At 43.1% G+C, this 19,765-nt stretch overlaps 1 protein-coding gene across 2 annotated transcripts in view; it reads left to right on the top strand.

Annotated features, from left to right (window-relative positions):
* Positions 1-9,315: 9,315 nt before the first annotated feature.
* BORCS5 (BLOC-1 related complex subunit 5) overlaps positions 9,316-19,765 on the top strand; it is a 97,636-nt gene continuing 87,186 nt past the window's right edge. The window contains exons 1-2 of one of the 2 annotated variants that reach the window (XM_069585667.1): positions 9,316-9,416; positions 12,602-12,745. In XM_069585667.1, coding sequence (XP_069441768.1) covers position 9,416; positions 12,602-12,745 — 145 coding nt within the window. In that variant the 5' untranslated portion in view covers positions 9,316-9,415. Of the gene's footprint in view, positions 9,796-12,601; positions 12,746-19,765 lie in introns of both variants that reach the window. The other variant, XM_069585666.1, reaches the window with a different exon arrangement.

Here is a 19,765-nt window from a genome sequence, read left to right as displayed (position 1 = left end):
CCCTCTTCTCCTCCTGCCTTCAATCTTTCCCAGCATCAGGTTCTATTTCAATGAGTCAGCTCTTCGAATCAGGTGGCCAAAGCATTGGAGCTTCAGCTTCAGCATCAGTCTTTCCAATGAATGTTCAGGATTGATTTCCTGTAGGATTGACCTGTTTGATATCCTTGCAGTCCAAGGGACTCTCAAGAGTCTTCTCCAGCGCCACAATTTGAAAGCATCAGTTCTTCAGTGCTTAGCCTTTCTTATACTCCAGCACATGACCACTGGAAAAAACCATAGCTTTGACTATACGGACCTTTGTTGGCAAAGTGATGTCTTTGCTTTTTAATATGCCATCTAGGTTTGTCATAGCTTTCCTTCCAAGAAGCTAAAAGCTTCCATCTTTTAATTTCATGGCTACAGTCACAGTCTGCAGTGATTTTGGAGCCCAAGAAAATAAAATCTGTCACTACTTCTACATTTTCCCCTTCTATTTGCCATGAAGTGATGGGACCGGATGCCAAGATCTTAGTTTTTTGCCAGCTTTTCACTCTTCTCTTTCACCCTCATCAAGAGGTTTTTCAGTTCCTCCTCACTTTCTGCCATTAGAGTTGTATCATCTGCATATCTGAGGCTGTTGATATTTCTCACAGCAATCTTGATTACAGTTTGAGTCATCCACATTTTGCATGATGTACTCTACATATAAGTTAAATAAACAGAGTGACAATATACAGCCTTGTCATACTCCTTTCCCAATTTTGAATCAGTTAGTTGATCCTTGTAAGGGTCTGACTATTGTTACTTGACCCGCATATGGCTTTCTCAGGAGACAGGTAAGGTGGTCTGATATTCCCATCTCTTTAAGAGTTTTCCACAGTTAGTTGTGATCCACACGGTATCTATTATTGAAAACAATGGTGTCTGTTATTAAAATGTCACCCCTAATATTTAGCATAGTACCTGGTACATAATGAAGGCTTCCCAGGTGGTACACTGGTAACCTGCCTGCCAGTGCAGGAGACATAAGAGACTCTGGTTCCATCCCTTGGTGGGAAAGATCCTCTGGAGAAGGAAATGGCAACTCACTCCAGTATTCTTGCCTGGAGAATCCCATGGACAGAGGAGCCTGGCTACAGGACTATAGTCCATGGGATTTGCAAAGAGCCAAACACGACTGAGTGACTGAGCCTGCACTCACACACTGGTACATATAACAGGTAAATATTTTACACATACAGTAAATATTTAACAAAAATGTATTTGTTGATTGCATGAGTGGAAAAGAAGGACGAGGTTACAGATTTTATAAGTGTGTTTCTAAATCAATGCTCATTCCACCCACCCCCATACACAGGAGAACAAGTGCGATGTTACTAAACCTTTGACACTTAACTTGCTGAAGTTCTAACCTTTCACAGTATCCCTACTTTGAAATAGGAAAGAGCTTTCAAGCCTAAGGCACCGTGCAGCTGTAGATTGTTACTCTAGGCCTAAGAACCACAGCTCTAGTGTTAACCAATAGCTACTGGAGGCATGTGGTGCTAGAGATGCCTGTGAACAATGGTCCATTGTGTGAAACTAACTCGACTAGTTATATCCAAAGGATGACCCGCTCTTGAATTTCAATAACATTGCAAATATTTGTTTTGAAAGGTTACCGAAGGAAACTCCAGAGTGAATTATCATTGGAGCAATTTTCCTATTGCAATCAGTGACTAATGTGCTCAGTACATTTTATCTCCATAGATGATATAGACGTGGGTCCGGTACCTAGCAAGGTCACACTCTTGGACTCTCCTTTCACAGATGATCCACTCTAGGAACTAAGTAGATCTTTCTTTCCCCACTTAGAAACTTCAGATTCATGGGAAGGGGCAGCAGGTGGCCTGTCGGGCCACGAAGGTGGCAAGAAGAAGCCCCGAAGCAGCCCACAAAGCAAGCCAAGGAGATGGATGAGGAAGATAAGGCATTCAAGCAAAAGCAGAAGGAGGAGCAGAAGAAACTCGAGGAGCTAAAAGCAAAGGCAGAGGGGAAAGGGCCCCTGGACACCAGTGGAACTGAGAAATCTGGCAAAAAGTAAGCTGTTCCTTATGCCAGAGACAATGATGACCTTTATTTCCATTCCTGTTTAATTACCTGGATTCCCTGCCATAATATCTGTTGCCACCTATAGCTAGAATGATGTGTTGTCTTGGAAGATATTGTACATTTAAGAATAAACTTTTGTGGAAAAAAAAAAGAAATTCAGATTCAAGGCTTGGATACAACAAATGGTAATTATTAAGTGATTTTTCAGTTATGACAGTGAACAGAAGACATTGATGAAAATAATGATTAAAGACAAATTTTCTATTGATACAGACCAGGAGTTTAAATCGGAGAAGGCAATGGCACCCCACTCCAGTGTTCTTGCCTGGAGAATCCCAGGGACGGGGGAGCCTGGTGGGCTGCCATCTATGGGGTCGCACAGAGTCAGACACTACTGAAGTGACTTAGCAGTAGCAGTTAGCAGGAGTTTAAATTAGAAATGCCACCTCATTGCTGAAAAGATTCTTGTTTTGAAAATAATTTTTATTCGAATATAGTTGCTTTACAATGTTGTGTTAATTTCTGCTGTACAGCAAAGTGAATCAGTTGTGTGTATACATATATCCCCTTTTATTTGGATTTCCTTCCCATTCAGGTCATCGCAGAGCATGAGTAGAGTTCCCTGAGCTATCTAGTAGGTTCTCATTAGTTATCTGTTTTATAAATAGTATCAGTAGTGTGGACAAGGGAATGGCAACCCACTCCAGTATTCTTGCCTAGAGAAATCCATGGACAGAGGATCCTGGAGAGCTACAGTCCATGGGGTCACAGAGTCAGACTTGACTAAGCAACACACACACACACACACACACACACACATACACACACACCCATCAATAGTGTATATGTGTCAATCCCAGTCTCCTAATTTATCCCACCCCTTCCTTCACCCTTGGTGTCCATACATTTGTTCTCTATGTCTGTGTCTCTATTCCTGCCCTGTAAATAAGATCAGAAGACCCGAGTTCGATTCCTGGGTCAGGAAGCTCCCCTGGAGAAGGAAATGGCAACCCACTTCACTATTTTTGCCTGGAGAATCCCATGGACAGAGAAGCCTGGCAGGCTACAGTCCATGGCTTCACAAGAGTTGAACACGACTTAGCAACTAAACCACCATACTATTTTTCTAGATTTCATATGTATGCAATAATATATGATATTTTCTCTTTCTGACTTACTTCACTGTGTATAACAGTCTCTAGGTCCATCTAGGTCTCTACAAAAAAACAATTTTGTTCCTTTTTATGGCTGAGTAATGGCTTCCTGGTGGCTCTTATGGTAAAGAATCTGCCTGCAATGCAGGACACCCAGGTTCGATCCCTGGATTAGGAAGATCCCCTGGAGAAGAGAATGGCAACCCTCTCCAGTATTCTGGTCTGGAGAATTCCATCAGCAGAGAAGCCTGGTGAGCTACAGTCCATGGGGTCGCAAAGAGTCGGACACAACTGAGGGACTGATACACATATACAATATTCCACTGTATACAAAGAGAGTCTTAATCCTCTTCTGCCAATACATACCTCTCCATTTATGAGGAGGCAGACTTTTTTAAGGTGTTTTAGTCAGAAAATATACATTAAGCACCTGCACTGGGAAATTAAAGACCAATAAGACACGGATCTGTTAACAAACACAAGTTCATGTGCCTGATGCACAGTGAGACCAAACAAAGCAAAATATCAGAGTTTGGAGTGTGGAGCAGAGACAGGTGTATGGCAGAGCCACGCTAGGAAAACAGGTGGCTTGAGCCCCCTGCCCCCCGCCAAAATTCCCTAACTCCCCAGAGGATTCCAGCAAAGCATTTTTAAAGGCCAGGTGATGGAGGGTCCCAGGGTGAGTGATTGTTTCAGCATATTTCTCTGATTGGTTGATGGTGAGGTAACATTATCAATCCTTAGTTGCCAAAAGGATTAAGAGCTATTTGCTTACTATCATCAAGTAGTTAATTTCTTCCATTTGGAAGAAATTGGTGGCGGTTTTTAGCATCTGAAAACCTCATTAAATATGCCTGAATTACCACAGAGGAGGTTGGGGAGGGGCCTGTCCTGGCAAGGCCGCAGAGGGTCCTGCTCAGCTACACACCTACCTTATAGTTCAGTTATAGTTCGGTGGGGAGAAACACAGGTAAATTAATGATTGTGTAAAGACTGCACATTATAATAGAAAAAGCTAGCTAAGGAAGCTCACGAGGGGGATGTCTGATCTGGACTTCTGGGAGGAGGTGCATAAGTTCAATAATTGTTAAGACTTTGTGTTTTAAGAGCACCTTTGTTGTTTGGTTGCTAAATCATGTTGGACTCTGCAACCCCACGGACTGCAGCATGCTAGGCTTCCCTGTCCTTCACCATCTCCCAGAACTTGCTCAAACTCACGTCCATTGAGTCAGTGATGCCATCCAACCATCTCTGTCGCTCTCTTCTCCTCCCGTCCTCAACCTTTCCCAGCAACAGAGTCTATTCCAATGAGTCAGCTCTCCACATCAGGTGGCCAAAGTATTGGAGCTTCAGCTTCAGCATCAGTCCTTTCGATGAATATTCAGGATTGATTTCCTTTAGGATGGACTGGTTTGATCTCCTTGCAGTCCAAGGGACTCTCAAGAATCTTCTCCAACACTACAATTCAAAAGCATCAGTTCTTCGGTGTTTGGCCTTCTTTATGTTCCAACTCTCATATCCATACGTGACTACTGGAAAAACCATAGCTTTGACTACATGGACCTTTGTCGGCAAAGTAATGTCTCTGCTTTTTAATATGCTGTCTAGGTTTGTCATAACCTTTCTTCTAAGGAGCAAGCATCTTTTAATTTCATGGCTGCAGTCACCATCTGCAGTGATTTTGGAGCCCAAGAAAATAAGAACCCCGTAAACAGTATTAAAAGAGCAACTTTAGGTTCATAGCAAAATTAAGAAGAAGGTATAGCGATTTCCCGTAGGCCCCACTCCTCCCATGCATGGCCTGCTCTATTACCAACATCCTGTAGAAGAGAGGTATATTTGTTACACAGGTTTCCCAAGTGGCTCTGTAAAGAATCCACCTGCCAAGTGCAGGACATGTAAGGGACACAGTTTCGATCCCTGGATTGAGAAGATCCCCTGGAGTAGGAAACGGTAACCCACTCCAGTACTCTTGCCTGAAAAATCCCGTAGACAGAGGAGCCTGGCATGCTATATAGCCCATCGGGCTGCAAAGTCAGACAGAACCGCACAACGGAGCTCACACACATGTACGTACAATGAACCTAGACTCACCCATCAAAATCCTTCCGAGTCTGTAGTTGACCTTAGGTTCATTCCTAGCGTTGTACATTCTGTAGGCTTGGACAAGTACATAATGATACACCATTACAATTTTCTACAGAGTATTTTCACTGCCCCCCAAATCCTCTGTGTTTAGCCTATTCATCTCTTCCCCTTTTCCTAAACCCTGGCAAATGCAAGTCTCCAAATTTTTGTCTTTTCTAGAATGTCATGTACTTGGAGTACAGCATGCAGCCTTTTCAGACTGGCTTCTTTCACTTTCTGATATGTGTTTGAGGTTCCTCTGTGTCTCTTCATCTTTCTCTTCCAATGTCTAGATCAGAGGTTGTTTATATACCCACCTAAGGATACCTTGGGCTTCCCAGGTGGCTCTAGTGGTAAAGAACCTGCCTGCAAATGCAGAAAACATAAGAGCTGTGGGTTCAGTCCCTGGGTGGGGAAGATCCCCTGGAGAAGGAAATGACAACCCACCCCAGTATTCTTGCCTGGAGAATCCCATGGACAGAGGAACCTGGCAGGCTGGAGTCCATGGGTTTGCAAAGAGTCAGACATGACTGAAGTGACTTACCAAGGATACATTAAAAGCTTCTTCGCTCAGTTGTGTCCAACTCTTTGCAACCCCATGGACTGTAGCCTATCAGGCTCCTCCATCCATGGGATTTTCCAGGCAAGAGTGCTGGAGCGGATTGCCATTTCCTTCTCCAGGGGATCTTCCCGACCCAGGAATTGAACCTGGGTCTCCTGTATTGCAGGCAGACACTTTACCATCTGAGCCACCAGGGAAACCCATTGGGAAGGATACACTGGTGGCTTCCAAATTTTGGCGTTTATGAATAAAGCTGCCATAAACACCTGTGTTCAGGGTTTTGTGTGGACAGAAGTTTTCAACTCTAAGTTAAACCTTGAAGGATGAAGTTCAGTTAATGAGATGGACAGAGAAAAACTGAATATTCTAGACAGAGGAAACACAGCCTGACTATTCAGGGAATTTCATCCTGATCTGATCAGCATGAAGTTTGACTGTATGGAATGGAATAAGAGGCTGGGGTCAGAGCAATGAGATTCTCATATGCTAAATTTGAAACTTTATCATGAAGCCATGACGAATATTGAAGGTTTTTAGCAGGGCAGTGACAGGTTCAGAGACCTGACTAATATTCTAGAAAATTCTCTGTGCCAGTCACATGAATGATGCATTGAAGGAAGTGAGGCCAGAGGCCTCCTGCCTTCCAAGGAATGAAAGAAGTCAGGAAGCCCTGAACTGTGCATGGAGACAAAAGATAAATTAAGGAGAGAGGCTTTACAGATGTGGTGACAGGTTGGATATGGTGGTGAGGTTAACCAGATTTCTGGCTTGGGAGCCTCCAAGGATTCTGGCATGGAGTGTCCGGCAGGATAAAGACACAGGAGAAGACGCTAGTCTGGAGTAGATAGAGGCATAATGAGTTTTAGAAAATCTGAACCCTGGTTTTATCACTCACAAGTTGTGTGATCAAGAATAAACCCTTTAGGATTTCCCTGGTGATCCTGTGGTTAAGACTTTGCCTTCCAATGCAGTGGGTGTGGTCTCAATCCCTGGTCAGGGAACTAAGATCCCACATGCATTGTTGCTGTTGTTTAGCCACTAAGTGGTGTCTGACTCTTTTGGGACCCCTATGGACTGTAGCCTGCCAAGCTCCTCTGTCCATGGAATTTCCCAGGCAAGACCCCTTTCAGTTCCATCAGCCTGGTGGTTTATATAAATCTCAAGGGATGATTGTATTGTAATGATGAGCAAAGGAAAGAGCATGAGTCCTAAATCCTAGTTTCACCACTTACGACCTAGTTACCAGGAAGAGGTTATCTGTTTATGGGCATCAGATGAGCTTAAAATATATAAAAAATATAAAACAATGGAATATTACTAAGCCATTAAAAAGAATGAAATAATGCCTATTGCAGCATCATAGATGGACCTAGAGATTGTTATACTGAGTGAAGTAAGTCAGGCAGGAAAAGAGAAATATCATATGATATCTCTTATATGCAAAATCTAAAAAGAAAAGATACTTTTATCATTTCTTTAATATACTTCTTTAATGATACTTTTATCATTTCAACATAAATGAACTTATTTACAAAATAGATACAGACTCACAGACCTAGAGAATGAATTTATGGTTGCCAGGGGGGAAGGGATAGTTAGGGAGTTTGGGATTGACATGCACACACTGCTATATTCACAATGGGTAACTAAAAAGGACCTACTGTACAGCACAGGGAGCTCTGCTCAATGTTATGTGACAGTCTGGAGGAGAAGGGAGTTTGCAGGGGAGAATGGATACGTGTATATATACGCCTGAGTACTTTTGCTGTCCATCTGAAACGATTAAAACATTGTTAATCACCCAAGTCACTTCACTTGTGTCTGACTCTTTGCAACCCTATGAACTATAGCCCACCAGGCATCTCTGTCCATGGGATTCTCCAGGCAAGAATACTGGAGTGGGTTGGCATGCCCACCTTCAGGGATCTTCCCAACCCAGGGATAAACCCGCAGCTTTTATGTCTTCTGCACTGGCAGGTGGGTTCTTTACCACTTGTGCCACCTGGGAAGCCCAATTGGCTTATACACCAATATAAAATAAAAAGTTTTTAAAAATTAAAAAAATTAGATTTTGACTCAATTTGTAAATATATGTATAATGAAATCATAGTTGATTTGAAAACTCAGGGCATTAGCTAAAATTTCACGAAACAAACAATACAATCTGTAAAGTTCGGAAAATGCCATAGCCACCCAACTCCTGAATGGGAAAGCATTGCTACCTTGACATCCTTGACCTGCCAAAGTTGACAGTCTCTGTTACACACTATCTCTACTTCCTTCTTGCCTTTTCTACTTTCAGAATGCCTGTGGGTAAACGTCAAGGTTCCCAGAAAGTAGACCTGGGGCATCCACTTTCTTTTGAAGATGCACAAACACCCTAACACAAGAATCAGCATTTTCTATTCATTCGTCTCTCATTTCCAGCTCCTTCCTTCACCATCTAGTGTTTCTCTTTTTTTTTGTATGGTTGCCACTGCCAAACTCCCAGCTTTGGGAACTAAAATAGGAACTTTGTGCTTTGATGTGGATTCCAAACCTAAGTCTATCCAGCACCTCTCTTTTTCCATCTGTAAAAGAGGATTTAAAATTTTGCAGCATACATATGCAAATATCGAGTCATACATCTGAAACTAATATAATGTTGTATGTCAATTACATTTCAATTTTTAAAAATATCAAAAGGGCTTCCCTAGTGGCTGTGATGGTAAAGAATCTGCCTGCAATGCAGGAAACCTAGGCTAGATCAATGGGTTGGGAAGATGCCCTGGAGGAAGGCATGGCAACCCATTCCAGTATTCTTGCCTGGAGAATCCCCATGGACAGAGGAGCCTGGTGTGTTACAGTCCATGGGGTCGCAAAGAGTCGGTCAGGGCTGAGTGACTAAGCATAGCACAGTGGCTTAGTGGTAAAGAATCTGCCAATCAATGCAAGGGGACAGGGGTTCAATCCCTGGTCTGGGAAGATCCTACATGTAGGACAACACCACAACTACTGAACCAGTGATCTAGAGCCCAAGCTGTGCAACAAGAGAAGTCACCTCAATAAGAAGCCCAGCAGGCCCCTTAGTAAAGAGTAGCCGCTGTACCACACAGCTAGAGAAAGCCCTCCAGCACAACCAAACATAAATATAAACAAATGTCATTTTAAAAAATGAAAAAGAGCAATACGTTAAAAAAAAAAACCCGCAAACTGAGGTAAAAACAACTCCCTCAAAAACCTATTAGTAAATCTCCAACTATAGAGGTAACTTGCCTAGCTTATAGATGATGCTTAAAGGTGACTCGCATCACTACCATAGCAACCAACTCAATCTTAGGAGCGGCTCTGCACTTGAGGCGATCTGGCCCTTTAAGGCTGCGCCCGCTGTACTAGGTAGCTTGAGTCTCCCTGCCCTCCCTCGGGCAGGGGGCGGGGCACTCTAACCCGGAACTGACCGCCGAGCGCAGCCGTCGCTGCCAATCCGCGTCGCGGAAGGAACGAACCTGCGGGCCGTGGAGCGAGTGAGTGATTGCGGCGCCGCCCGCGGGTCGCAGGCGTGGCTGGTTCCCGGCGTTCACCCGCCTCCTTGCCTTTGGTTTCCCCAAAGAAGGCGGGCGGGCGAGCGGCGTGCATCCCCGCGGTGCTTCCCTGCAAGCCTTTCCCTAAATAGGGCCTCTTCGTCCCCCACCGTCCGCGCCCCCGCGTGGGCTGGGCGCGCCATCCCCACATCGCAGCCGGTGTAGCCTCTGCATCTCGGTCCCCCGTGCCCTGTTCTGTTGCCCCTCCGCCTGAGCGGTCGCCGCCCGTTCCGTCGTTCCTCTGCTGCCACCGCTGCCGGCATCATGGGCAGTGAGCAGAGCTCCGAGGCCGAGAGCCGACCCAACGATCTGAACTCCTCAGGTCGGTGTGCTAACTACTTTCACCCTTCTCCAGCCAGCCCTGCCTGCATGCCGGGCGGGCTGCCTTCCCTGCTGGGGACTAGGGCTGGCGGACAGGAACGCACAGAAAGCCCTCGCCGTGCTTTTTTCTTAAAAAAGCAAAAAAAAAAAAAAGCCATCGTCTGTCCTAGCCTTCATTCCCCCGATGGAAACCACTGCTGTGATTGCAAGCTAAACCAGCGTGGGCGCCCAAGCCCATTTTTGATTTTCAGAACAGCTATTCGTCTCAGCTGCAGCTTACTCCTTGAAAGACGTTCTAATTAATATTTGGCTTTAGTATTCATGCCTGGCAGGGTGAGATTGGGGTCGCACAGTGGATGGGTCATAGAACCTCAAAGAACAGATTCGTCCTTAAAAGTGGGTCCTAGAAATTCCTTTTGAGAAGAGGCGTGTGACAGGTGTACAATTGCTTTGAACCCTTGCCTGCGAACATGTCCAGAAACTGCATCTTCCCATCGGAAGGTGTCTCGGCTCCCTTTTTCATATAGAAGTTGGCCATGAAGGCAAGTTCTGATGTTTTGCCCTACTTTTTCCGCATCCGTATTTTTTAGATTTCTCTTCGAGTTTAATGTAGAAATGGGACGATTTTTGTTCCTGTAGTGAGCGCTCAAACAGCTGATGCTTAATTGAGGATCGTTTTTGCCTTTATTTTTTTATTTGCTACACGCTAAACCCTAGGACCACTGGGGCTGCCCTGGATAATAAGCTCTGGAGTGGTTAATCCAAACTGGCTTATAACTGGGGCCTAAAAAGGGTTCTGGTCATAAATAGGACTGCTCTGACCTTGGTAGGACGTGTAATTCAGAAATGTAGAAGTTAAGAGAAGGTCACTGAAATGTGACCTTCAAGGCTAGTTCAGACCATTCTGGGGGCTAGATTGAGATAGCTTTTAACTGTGAACAGTATCTATGGCTACATTTTTATTTCTTTGGAAGATCCAGAATGCAGTATCTTATAACAAATACGGCAATAATTGTTATCCTTTACTTTCTTGCCTCTGGGTCAGGCCAGAATCATGTTTTGCAAGAAGTGTGTCATCTTTTTAATAGGCTTGTTCGCCTTCTAACCAACAGCATGGGTTCTGACCAGTACCAGAGCATACTAACCAATACTGCCAAATAGTATAGGCTAAGTGCATCACATGTGTTCATGTTTAATCCTCTCAGTAGCCCCATTTTACAGACAAGTAGTAGAGGCTACCTTGGAGAAGGCAATGGCACCCCACTCCAGTACTCTTGCCTGGAAAATCCCATGGACGGAGGAGCCTTGTGGGCTGCCGTCTGTGGGGTCGCACAGAGTCGGACATGACTGAAGTGACTTAACAGCAGCAGCAGTAGAGGCTACCTAGAATCTAGTGAAGTCTGTTATCCTCTGGAGTCTGGGGATGGAGGAATCACTTTGTCCCAGGAAAGATTTCTGGCTTGAGGTTTGTAAAAACATTAGGTAAATTACCAAAAGAGGCTAAGAGAGATTTCTTGAAGAGCAGTGAAAGCAGCTGAGATTCTAAGAGTGAAGGCCAAGTCTCCAGAGACTTTAGCCTGCAGGAGGCAGGATGGTTCTATGGCATGTTTGGATCAACCTTTGAGACATGATTATGGTAAGCCTGCAAATACTACTTTCTAGAGTGTAAAACAATAAAGATTCATTCTTGCCCCAACCAGATGTTTGGGAATGCAGGATGTCTTGGTCTGGGGCGTCCTTAAATCACTTCCTTCTAAATGGCTTACATTTGCCTAGAAACCTGAAATTGATCTGCCTTTTTAGCAGTCCTTCAAATTTCTTAATTTTGGCTCAGCCTACTGTTGTCCCACTGGTTCTTTCTGCCCTGTGACTTTAAGGGGTGAGGGGGCTGGTGTGGTCATCTAGGGTTGAGAATCAGGGTGTTTTTTGTTTTTTTTTGCCATAACTAGGATCTATTCAACATACCAGGCTTACTGTGGTAGGGTGGCTACAGCTTTGGAACCCCAGCATGGCAGGAATGGGCCATGTATACCAATAATCCATTTACCTCCCATTTCCTTCTTAACTCTGTCTCTAGCACTGTTGACCTTGAGTAAGTAAGTAAGTAAGTAAAGTCACTCAGTCGTGTCCGACTCTTTGTGACCCCGTGGACTGCAGCCCAGCAGGCTCCTCAGTCCATGGGATTCTCTAGGCAAGAATACTGGAGTGGGTTGCCATTTCCTTCTCCAGGGGATCTTCCCGACCCAGGGATTGAACCCGGGTCTCCCGCATTGGAGGCTGACGCTTTAACCTCTGAGCCACCAGGGAAGCCAGCTAAATCTTGTACCCTTATTTTCTCACTGGGAAATAGGGACAAACATCAGGAGGATCAAAGAAACAAAAATTAAAAACAATCTGCTTATTTTGTGTGTTGAATAAACTTTTAGTTACAGAAGCACTTTTATAGATGGCACGTGTGTGTTAGTTGCTTATTCGTGTCTGACTCTTTGTGACCCCATGGACCGTAGCCCACTAGGCTCTTTGGTCCATAGAATTCTCCAGGCAGGAATACTGGAGTGGGTTGCCATTTCCTTCTCCAATGGATGGCATATGTTCCTGTAAAGTTTGAGGATTTTTTAACACCATAGAAAACAGAGGTCCTCTGTAATTCCATCTCCCCTACCCCAGCCCCCACCACAGGGTAAGTACAGTTAGCATTTTTTTGTGTGTAAGAATGTCCTTTTTAATGACTACAGTGAAAACAGCCTTGTTGAGACAGAGGTGGCTAAATAACATGCAACTCCTGAGCGATGTAACTTTATTTTCAGTGACTCCTTCTCCAGCTAAGCATAGAGCCAAGATGGACGATATTGTGGTTGTAGCTCAAGGCTCCCAGGCCTCAAGGAATGTCAGCAACGATCCTGATGTCATCAAGTTGCAAGAGATTCCAACCTTCCAGCCACTTTTGAAAGGTAAGGGTTTGCATTAAAGAAAATTTATTTACATATAGTTGATTTACCAGATTGTGTTAATTTCAGGTATACTGCAAAGTGATTCAGTTATGTGTTTCTGTGTGATATATTCTTTTTCAGATTCTTTTCCATTATAGGTTATTACAGGATAGTGAATATAGTAAGTCCCCCGCTGACATCAGGGGACAGACCTTCCAGACAGAAAGTCAGTAAAATAACAGAGATCCTAACTGACACAACAGAACAATTATACTTAATTGATATCTCTAGGTCTCTCTGGGCTTCCCTGGTGGCTCAGATTGTGAAGGATCAGCTTGCGATGTGGGAGACCTGGGAAAGACTGGGAAGACCCCTTGGAGAAGGGCATGGCAACCCACCCCAGAATTCTTGCCTGGAGAATTCCATGAACAGAGGAGCCTGGTTGGCTAGAGTCCATGGGTCACAAAGAGTCAGACACGACTGAGCAGCTAGCACACTTACAAAGTATATGTGGGTGTCCCAAAGACCAATGATTTTTCTCTTAACTGAATGGGATTTCTGCTGTAAGAATCACTCTTTCTGTTTTCCTCTCCTCACAAAAAATGAGGAACTATAAATGATTTAGTTGACCTTCCCTGATTTACTTACCTGGTCCAGTATAATAGAAAACATCTTACATTTATAGAACTATTTATATTAAAAGTTTCCTTCCCCTACACAGCAGATATTAACTCTTTAGTTCTTACATCATTACATATGTTTGAATGATTTGTGCCTGATCAGACAACTAGCAGATAGAGGCTGAACTTCAATCTGTATCACTGATGTCAAATCTACTAGTTACACTATTCCACGCTGTTCTTAAAAAACAAAAATAAACCCAAATGGTGCTTTATAAATGGTCCATGTACCATCTCATTCTTCCCAGTGCTTTATCTGCTTTACAGATGAGGAAATACAAGCTTTCAGTCTTTCCCCGCAGGCCTCTGTGTTAGACTTCAGTAAACTCGTCTGGTTCTTACACAGCTTGTTGTATCTTGTTACCCACCTTCTCATTAGTTTCTGTTGTTTTAAGGAATATGTGATTCTCCAAAGAAGCCAGCATTAATGAATTTTCCATCTTCATATATCCTTGTGCAATCAGATTTAAAAGATACACCTTTATCTTTAGAAACTTAGAGGAGGACACTTGTATTCTGTCCTTGATCGCTTCTGGAGTTGCAAGTAGTGCTGCTCATAGTCACCCTGATCATGCCTCTTCTTCCTGTTAACTATGCCCTCTCTCCTCCCAAAGTCTTTCTGTCTTCCTCTCCTCACAAAAAATGAGGAACTATAAATGATTTAGTTGACCTACCCTGGTTTACTTAACATGGTATAGTGTAATATAGAAAACATCTTACATTTATAGAACTGGATGAGGCCTGTGTGATCTATTTTTGACCCCACTTTAAGAAGTGAAAGTGTTAGTCACACAGTTGTGTCTGACTCTTTGCGACTCATTGCACTCTAGCCCACCAGGCTCCTCTGTCAATGGGATTCTCCAGGCAAGATTACTGAAGTGCAGAGCCATTCCCTTCTCCAGGGGTATCTTCCAAACCCAGGGATCAAACCTGGGTCTCCTGCATTACAGGCAGATTCTTTTACTGTCTGAGCCACCAGGGAAGCCCCTGTCCCACTTTCAGTTCAGTTCAGTCGCTCAGTCGTGTCCAACTCTTTTTGACCCCATGAATCGCAGCACGCCAGGCCTCCCTGTCCATCACCAACTCCCGGAGTCTACCCAAACCCATGTCCATTGAGTCGGTGATGCCATCTAGCCATCCCATCCTCTGTTGTCCCCTTTTCCTCCTGTCCCCAATCCTTCCCCGCATTAGGGTCTTTTCAAGTGAGTCAACTCTTTAGGGAAATTCTGAAAGCAAACAAAAAACTAAAAGAAAAAAAAAACAAAAAAACCCCAGAACTTTGAGATATATGTAATGTTTTTCTGGAATTACTGTTTCTTCTTTGAGCATTTGAACTAACTTATACTTTATGATAAGTTGACTAGTATGGGAAGCATCTACAAGAAGGTTTAGTGTTAAGGCAAGTTAACCTCAGATTTAAAATCGTCCCTGGGAACTCTGGGAGTGAATAGTTAGTGCACTGCAGTTAATACAACACAGCTGGATGTGGTTGCATCGCTCCCTGGATTTTATTATCTTTTATCCAAGTGTAGTTCATTTGCAGTAGTCTGTTAGTTTCAGATGTACAGCATAATGATTCAGTATTTTGTAGATTATGTTCCATTATAGGTTATTTCAATATAATGGGCATAATTTCCTGTGCTATACAGTGTATCCATGTGGCTTATCTATTTTACGTGTAATAGTTTGCATGTGTTAATTTCATACCTCTAATTTGTCCCTCCCCACTTCCTCTCCTCTTTAGTAACTACAAGTTGTTTTTTTTCTACATCTGTAAGTCTGCTGTTTTGCATATACTTCATTTTTACTATTTTTTAGATTCTGCATATACGTGATGTGATATATAGTATTTGTCTTTTCTCTGTCTGACTTCTGTCATGAAGCATAATATTCTCCAGGTCCATCCACATTGCTGCAAATGGCAGTATTTAATTCATTTCTAAGGCTAATATTCCATTGTATATATATTACCACATCTTAATCCGGTAATCTGTTGATGAGCACTTGGTTGTTTCCGTATCATGTTACTTGTAAATCATGCTGCTGTGAGCATTGGGGTGCATGTATCTTTTCAATTTAGTGTTTGTTTTTTCTGAATATATGCCCAGGAGTGGGATTGCTGGATCATATGGTAGTACTATTTTTAGTTTTTTAAGGAACCTCCATACTGTTTTCCCACAGTGGCTGCACCAAATTATATTCTCACCAACAGTTTGCAAGGCTTCCATAACCTGGATTTTAAGTGGGACTTGGCTACCAACTGGCTGTGTTGCCCTGGCTTTGCTTTTCACCTCTTTGAACCTTGGTTGTTGAGATCATTGAGAACAGGTGCCGGAGAGAGGAAAGCTCATGAAAAGCAGCTTGTAGTTAAGAGGAGTCTTGGGATTTGGCTACTGAAGGTAGAAAAATCACTTTATGAGAGTGCTGAGAGTGATGTGAAAACAGAAATGGCAACAAGAGGTAGTGGCCAGGCTGCCGGGAAACAAAAAAAGCCAGTGAATATTTAAGTTACTGCTCATGCTTCACTCGTGAAGAAGAAACGTCTCAGACAGTGATTAGAAGAGGTAGGCCAGGGGGACGATTGAGTGGAAATAATAAGTATAGTCATGATATTAACAGTAATTGTAGCTAATCCTCACCTCCCATACTATGTGTGACCTTTTTTTCTTTCCCCACTTCGTCCCTTCTTTCTTTCCTCGCTTCCTCCTTTCCCTCCTTCCCTTCTTTTCTTTCTTTCCCTCCTTCCTTTCTTTTTCTGCAGTGGGTCTTAGTTGTAGCATGCAGAATTTTCCTCGGCGGTATGTGGGATCTGGTTCCCTGACCAGAAATTGAACCCTGAGCCCCCTGCACTGGGAGGGTGGCATCCTAACCACCTGACCGCCAGGGATGTCCTGTGTTCTTTCCGCTTTCTAGATTAAACATTGGCATTTTAGAGAGCTTCAGTTCATGGCCTAGAGAACTGCCATCTCAAGTTGGCATCTGGATATCGAGTTTTAACTATTTTGTACGTGGAATAAGACTCAGTTTCAGACTCAGATGCAGAGAATGCATTAGTGGTTGCCAGAGGGGAGGGGAGTTGTGGGGGAGGTACAGACTTGCAGTTATAAAATAGACAAGTCCCAAGATGTAAAGCACAGCAGCAGGAATATAATTGGTAATACTGTAATAACTCTGTGTTGATAGATGGTACCTAGATTTATCATGGTCATCTTTTTGTAAGGTATACAAATATCAAATTACTGTTGTACACCTGAAACAAGTATAGTATTAGAAGTTAGTTATACTTCAAAAAAAAAAAAAGACAACTCAGTTTCCAATTCTAGGGAAACCCATGGTAAAAATCACGAGGCTGTAAAGGGAAATAGCATGATGGATGTCAGCTGGTTTGGATTTTCAGGTGCCTTGTTCCTTACAGAGCCTCCTGCCTTTAAAAAAAAAAATTATTTACTTATTATTTTTGGCTGTGTCGAGTCTTAGTTGCAGTGTGCAGGTTTAGTTGGCCCATGGCATGTGGGATCTTAGTTCCCCCGACCAGGGATGGAACCCACGTCCCTTGCATTGGAAGGTGGTTTCTTGAACGCTGGACCACCAGGGAAGGAAGTCCTGAGCCTTCTGCTTTGATGATCTGCCGCCTGGTATAAAGCCCCGAATCTGCCTACAGGACTGGGCCGGGGTGACTCATCACGGTTGCCTTTATTCCTAATCTCTTTTTTCCCTCCTCTACTGCTTTCGGGATGAGGCTGTTTCTCAAAGTAGTAAAAGGGCCACACAGTGAGGGCTGTGCCCGCAGGTTTTATTTCAGAAAGCTTTATTCAAGTTAATGACAGTGTATTCTTTCAAAACAATATATTCAAGCCCTGCACAGAGTTCAGTATTGTTCTGTAATGTCATCTGATACAGTGCTAATGCTGGTGGGTGATCTGCGGAGGCTGTGCCTGGGCGAGTTTGGGGCGATTTCTCTGACTGAGGTAATGTGTGCGTTTTTGTTTTTTTCTTTATAAGCAAGCAGATTCTTTCTTTGTTCTTAACCCTTTTGGGTAAACATCCCAGGGTATAATTTATGGTCCACACAAATGCCAAGTAACTACATTAGCAAGGTTCCTCTTTTAAGCCTAAAGAATTTCCTTTCTTTCCTAGAAGTCTCTGAAGTAGCAGCTTATTTTGACATGTAACACACTTAAGAGAAAAGCAGAAATTAAAAAATTAGAGAGTAGCAACAAATGACTGTGACAGAGCACAAAAGTAAAATGTAGATTTGATGCAAATTAGATTCCCAGAGGATTTCTTACTTAAAGTTCAACCACTCCTATTTTTTAATGAATCTCACTGTTTTTTATGTCATTCTGCAGAAATGAAATACAAGAGAAATGCAATATTGATGTTTTGCATATCAAAGTTATAAGACTGTTCACTCCTGATGATAAATATATGCGCATGGGAGTGAGGACATGATGGTGCGTACACATATGATGCTTTTGCAACTGACCTTGGATACAAACATAATATTGTCTTGTTGCCTAGGAAGGGGACAGTCTTATTATCAACATATTAGTGTAAAAGCTTCAGTGGTACTAAGCAGATCTGTTGGGAGTTCTGTGCTTGGTTGTTAAGAAGATGATATACATGAAGGTGGAGAAGGCAATGGCACCCCACTCCAGTACTCTTGCCTGGAAAATACTATGGACGGAGGAGCCTGGTGGGCTGTAGTCCATGGGGTCGCTAAGAGTCGGATACGACTGAGCGACTTCACTTTCACTTTGCACTTTCATGCATTGGCGAAGGAAATAGCAGCCCACTCCAGTGTTCTTGCCTGGAGAATCCCAGGGATGGGGGAGCCAGGTGGGCTGCCTTCTATGGGGTCGCACAGAGTCGGACATGACTGAAGCGACTTAGCAATACATGAAGGAGGTTTTGACAATTAAAAAGAGCCTGAGGCTTTCCTTGGTGGAGCAAAATCTCGCAAAACATCAGTGACGGTTCTGAAATCATGTGTAATGTAGAGAGATAGTGCTTGAAGTTTTAAGTGGAAGACGGTGGGTGGGAGAAGCATGAATCGATGGAAAAGGTTGATATGAAGAACACGAGGGAGCTGGACTTCAAATGACCAGTTTATTCATGTCTTTCTCACTCACCCACCTATTAGCCTGACAAATAAAATAATAAAGGATGTTGGCCCTGGCATTCATCAGAGACCTGCCTCTGCCACCTGCCAGGCCTTACCTCCCTCCACATTGGAAAGTGGAGTGACAAAGGAGGCAACCAGGGGTGAGTCTTAATCAGAGCCACAGTCTTCTCTGAGTGGCTTAACGGTGACCTCCAGACCCATGGTTGCTCCTAAGAGTATAGTTTCCCCCCCAGGTACTGTCTTGGGAAGGTTGATAATTCATTCCTTTATCACCTGTTACATTGTATGTGTAATAGCGCTTCAGTTAACTTTTTAAACATGGCCGCTAACCAGCAAAGTGTGAGTCTTATTCAGAAGAGTGGGACGTACCAGGAGGATGGTCACGCTAAGCCGTAGAGAAGATTTGTGAGAGCAACCTCACTTTGTTCCTCACGCCAGGAAATCTCTGTGCCTGTATCCGTTCTTGTTTCTTTCTGTGAAGTCTCTAAGAAGGCGTGTCCGTGTCTTTTATTAAAGACCCTTGAATAATATGTTTTAAAGAAATTAAGAGAAGGAAACCTATATATAGCATATTTACTCGTGTGCTTATCATTTCAGGAATTCTTAATCCCTTCCTATAGACTGAAGCTTCCATTGATGAAATTTGTTCTTAGTTTGAAGAGCTCCTTGTAGCATTTCTTACAGTGCGGGTCAGCTGGACGCAAATTCTGTTTTTATTTATATAAGAATGTTGGTTTTACTCATTATTGTTATAAGGTTTTTTCCTTTTTTTTTTATGATGACTGTGTTTTTGAGGAGATATTGTGAGACTGGGTAATTTTGTTTTTCAAGACCATTTCTTTCACCAGTTATAATATTCATTGATATTTCTTGCTTGAATTCATTGTACAGTGATGGTTTCCAAATAGGGGTTTTCTGACTTTATCATTCCTTCTACATTTATTGGTTTGCATTTTACTGTAAGGAAGACCCTTCTCTTCTCCCCAGTATTTATTCATTTATTTAAGTGGAACAGTGAATTCCTATTTTATTCAGTGGGTTATGATCTGTTAAAGTCATTACACTCAGCCTTCCATATCTGTGGGTTCTGCACCCACAGATTCACCCAAGGGCAGACTGAAAATATTCAGGAAAAAAAATTCCAGAAAGTTCCAGAAAACAAAACTTGAATTTTTCTGAGTACCAGCAACTACTTACACAGCGTTTGCATCAATTTCCATAGTATTTGCATTGTAT

This window comes from Ovis canadensis, chromosome 3, assembly GCF_042477335.2.
Source record: "Ovis canadensis isolate MfBH-ARS-UI-01 breed Bighorn chromosome 3, ARS-UI_OviCan_v2, whole genome shotgun sequence".
NCBI lineage: Eukaryota > Metazoa > Chordata > Mammalia > Artiodactyla > Bovidae > Ovis > Ovis canadensis.
This window is presented reverse-complemented; position numbering and strand designations above follow the sequence as displayed.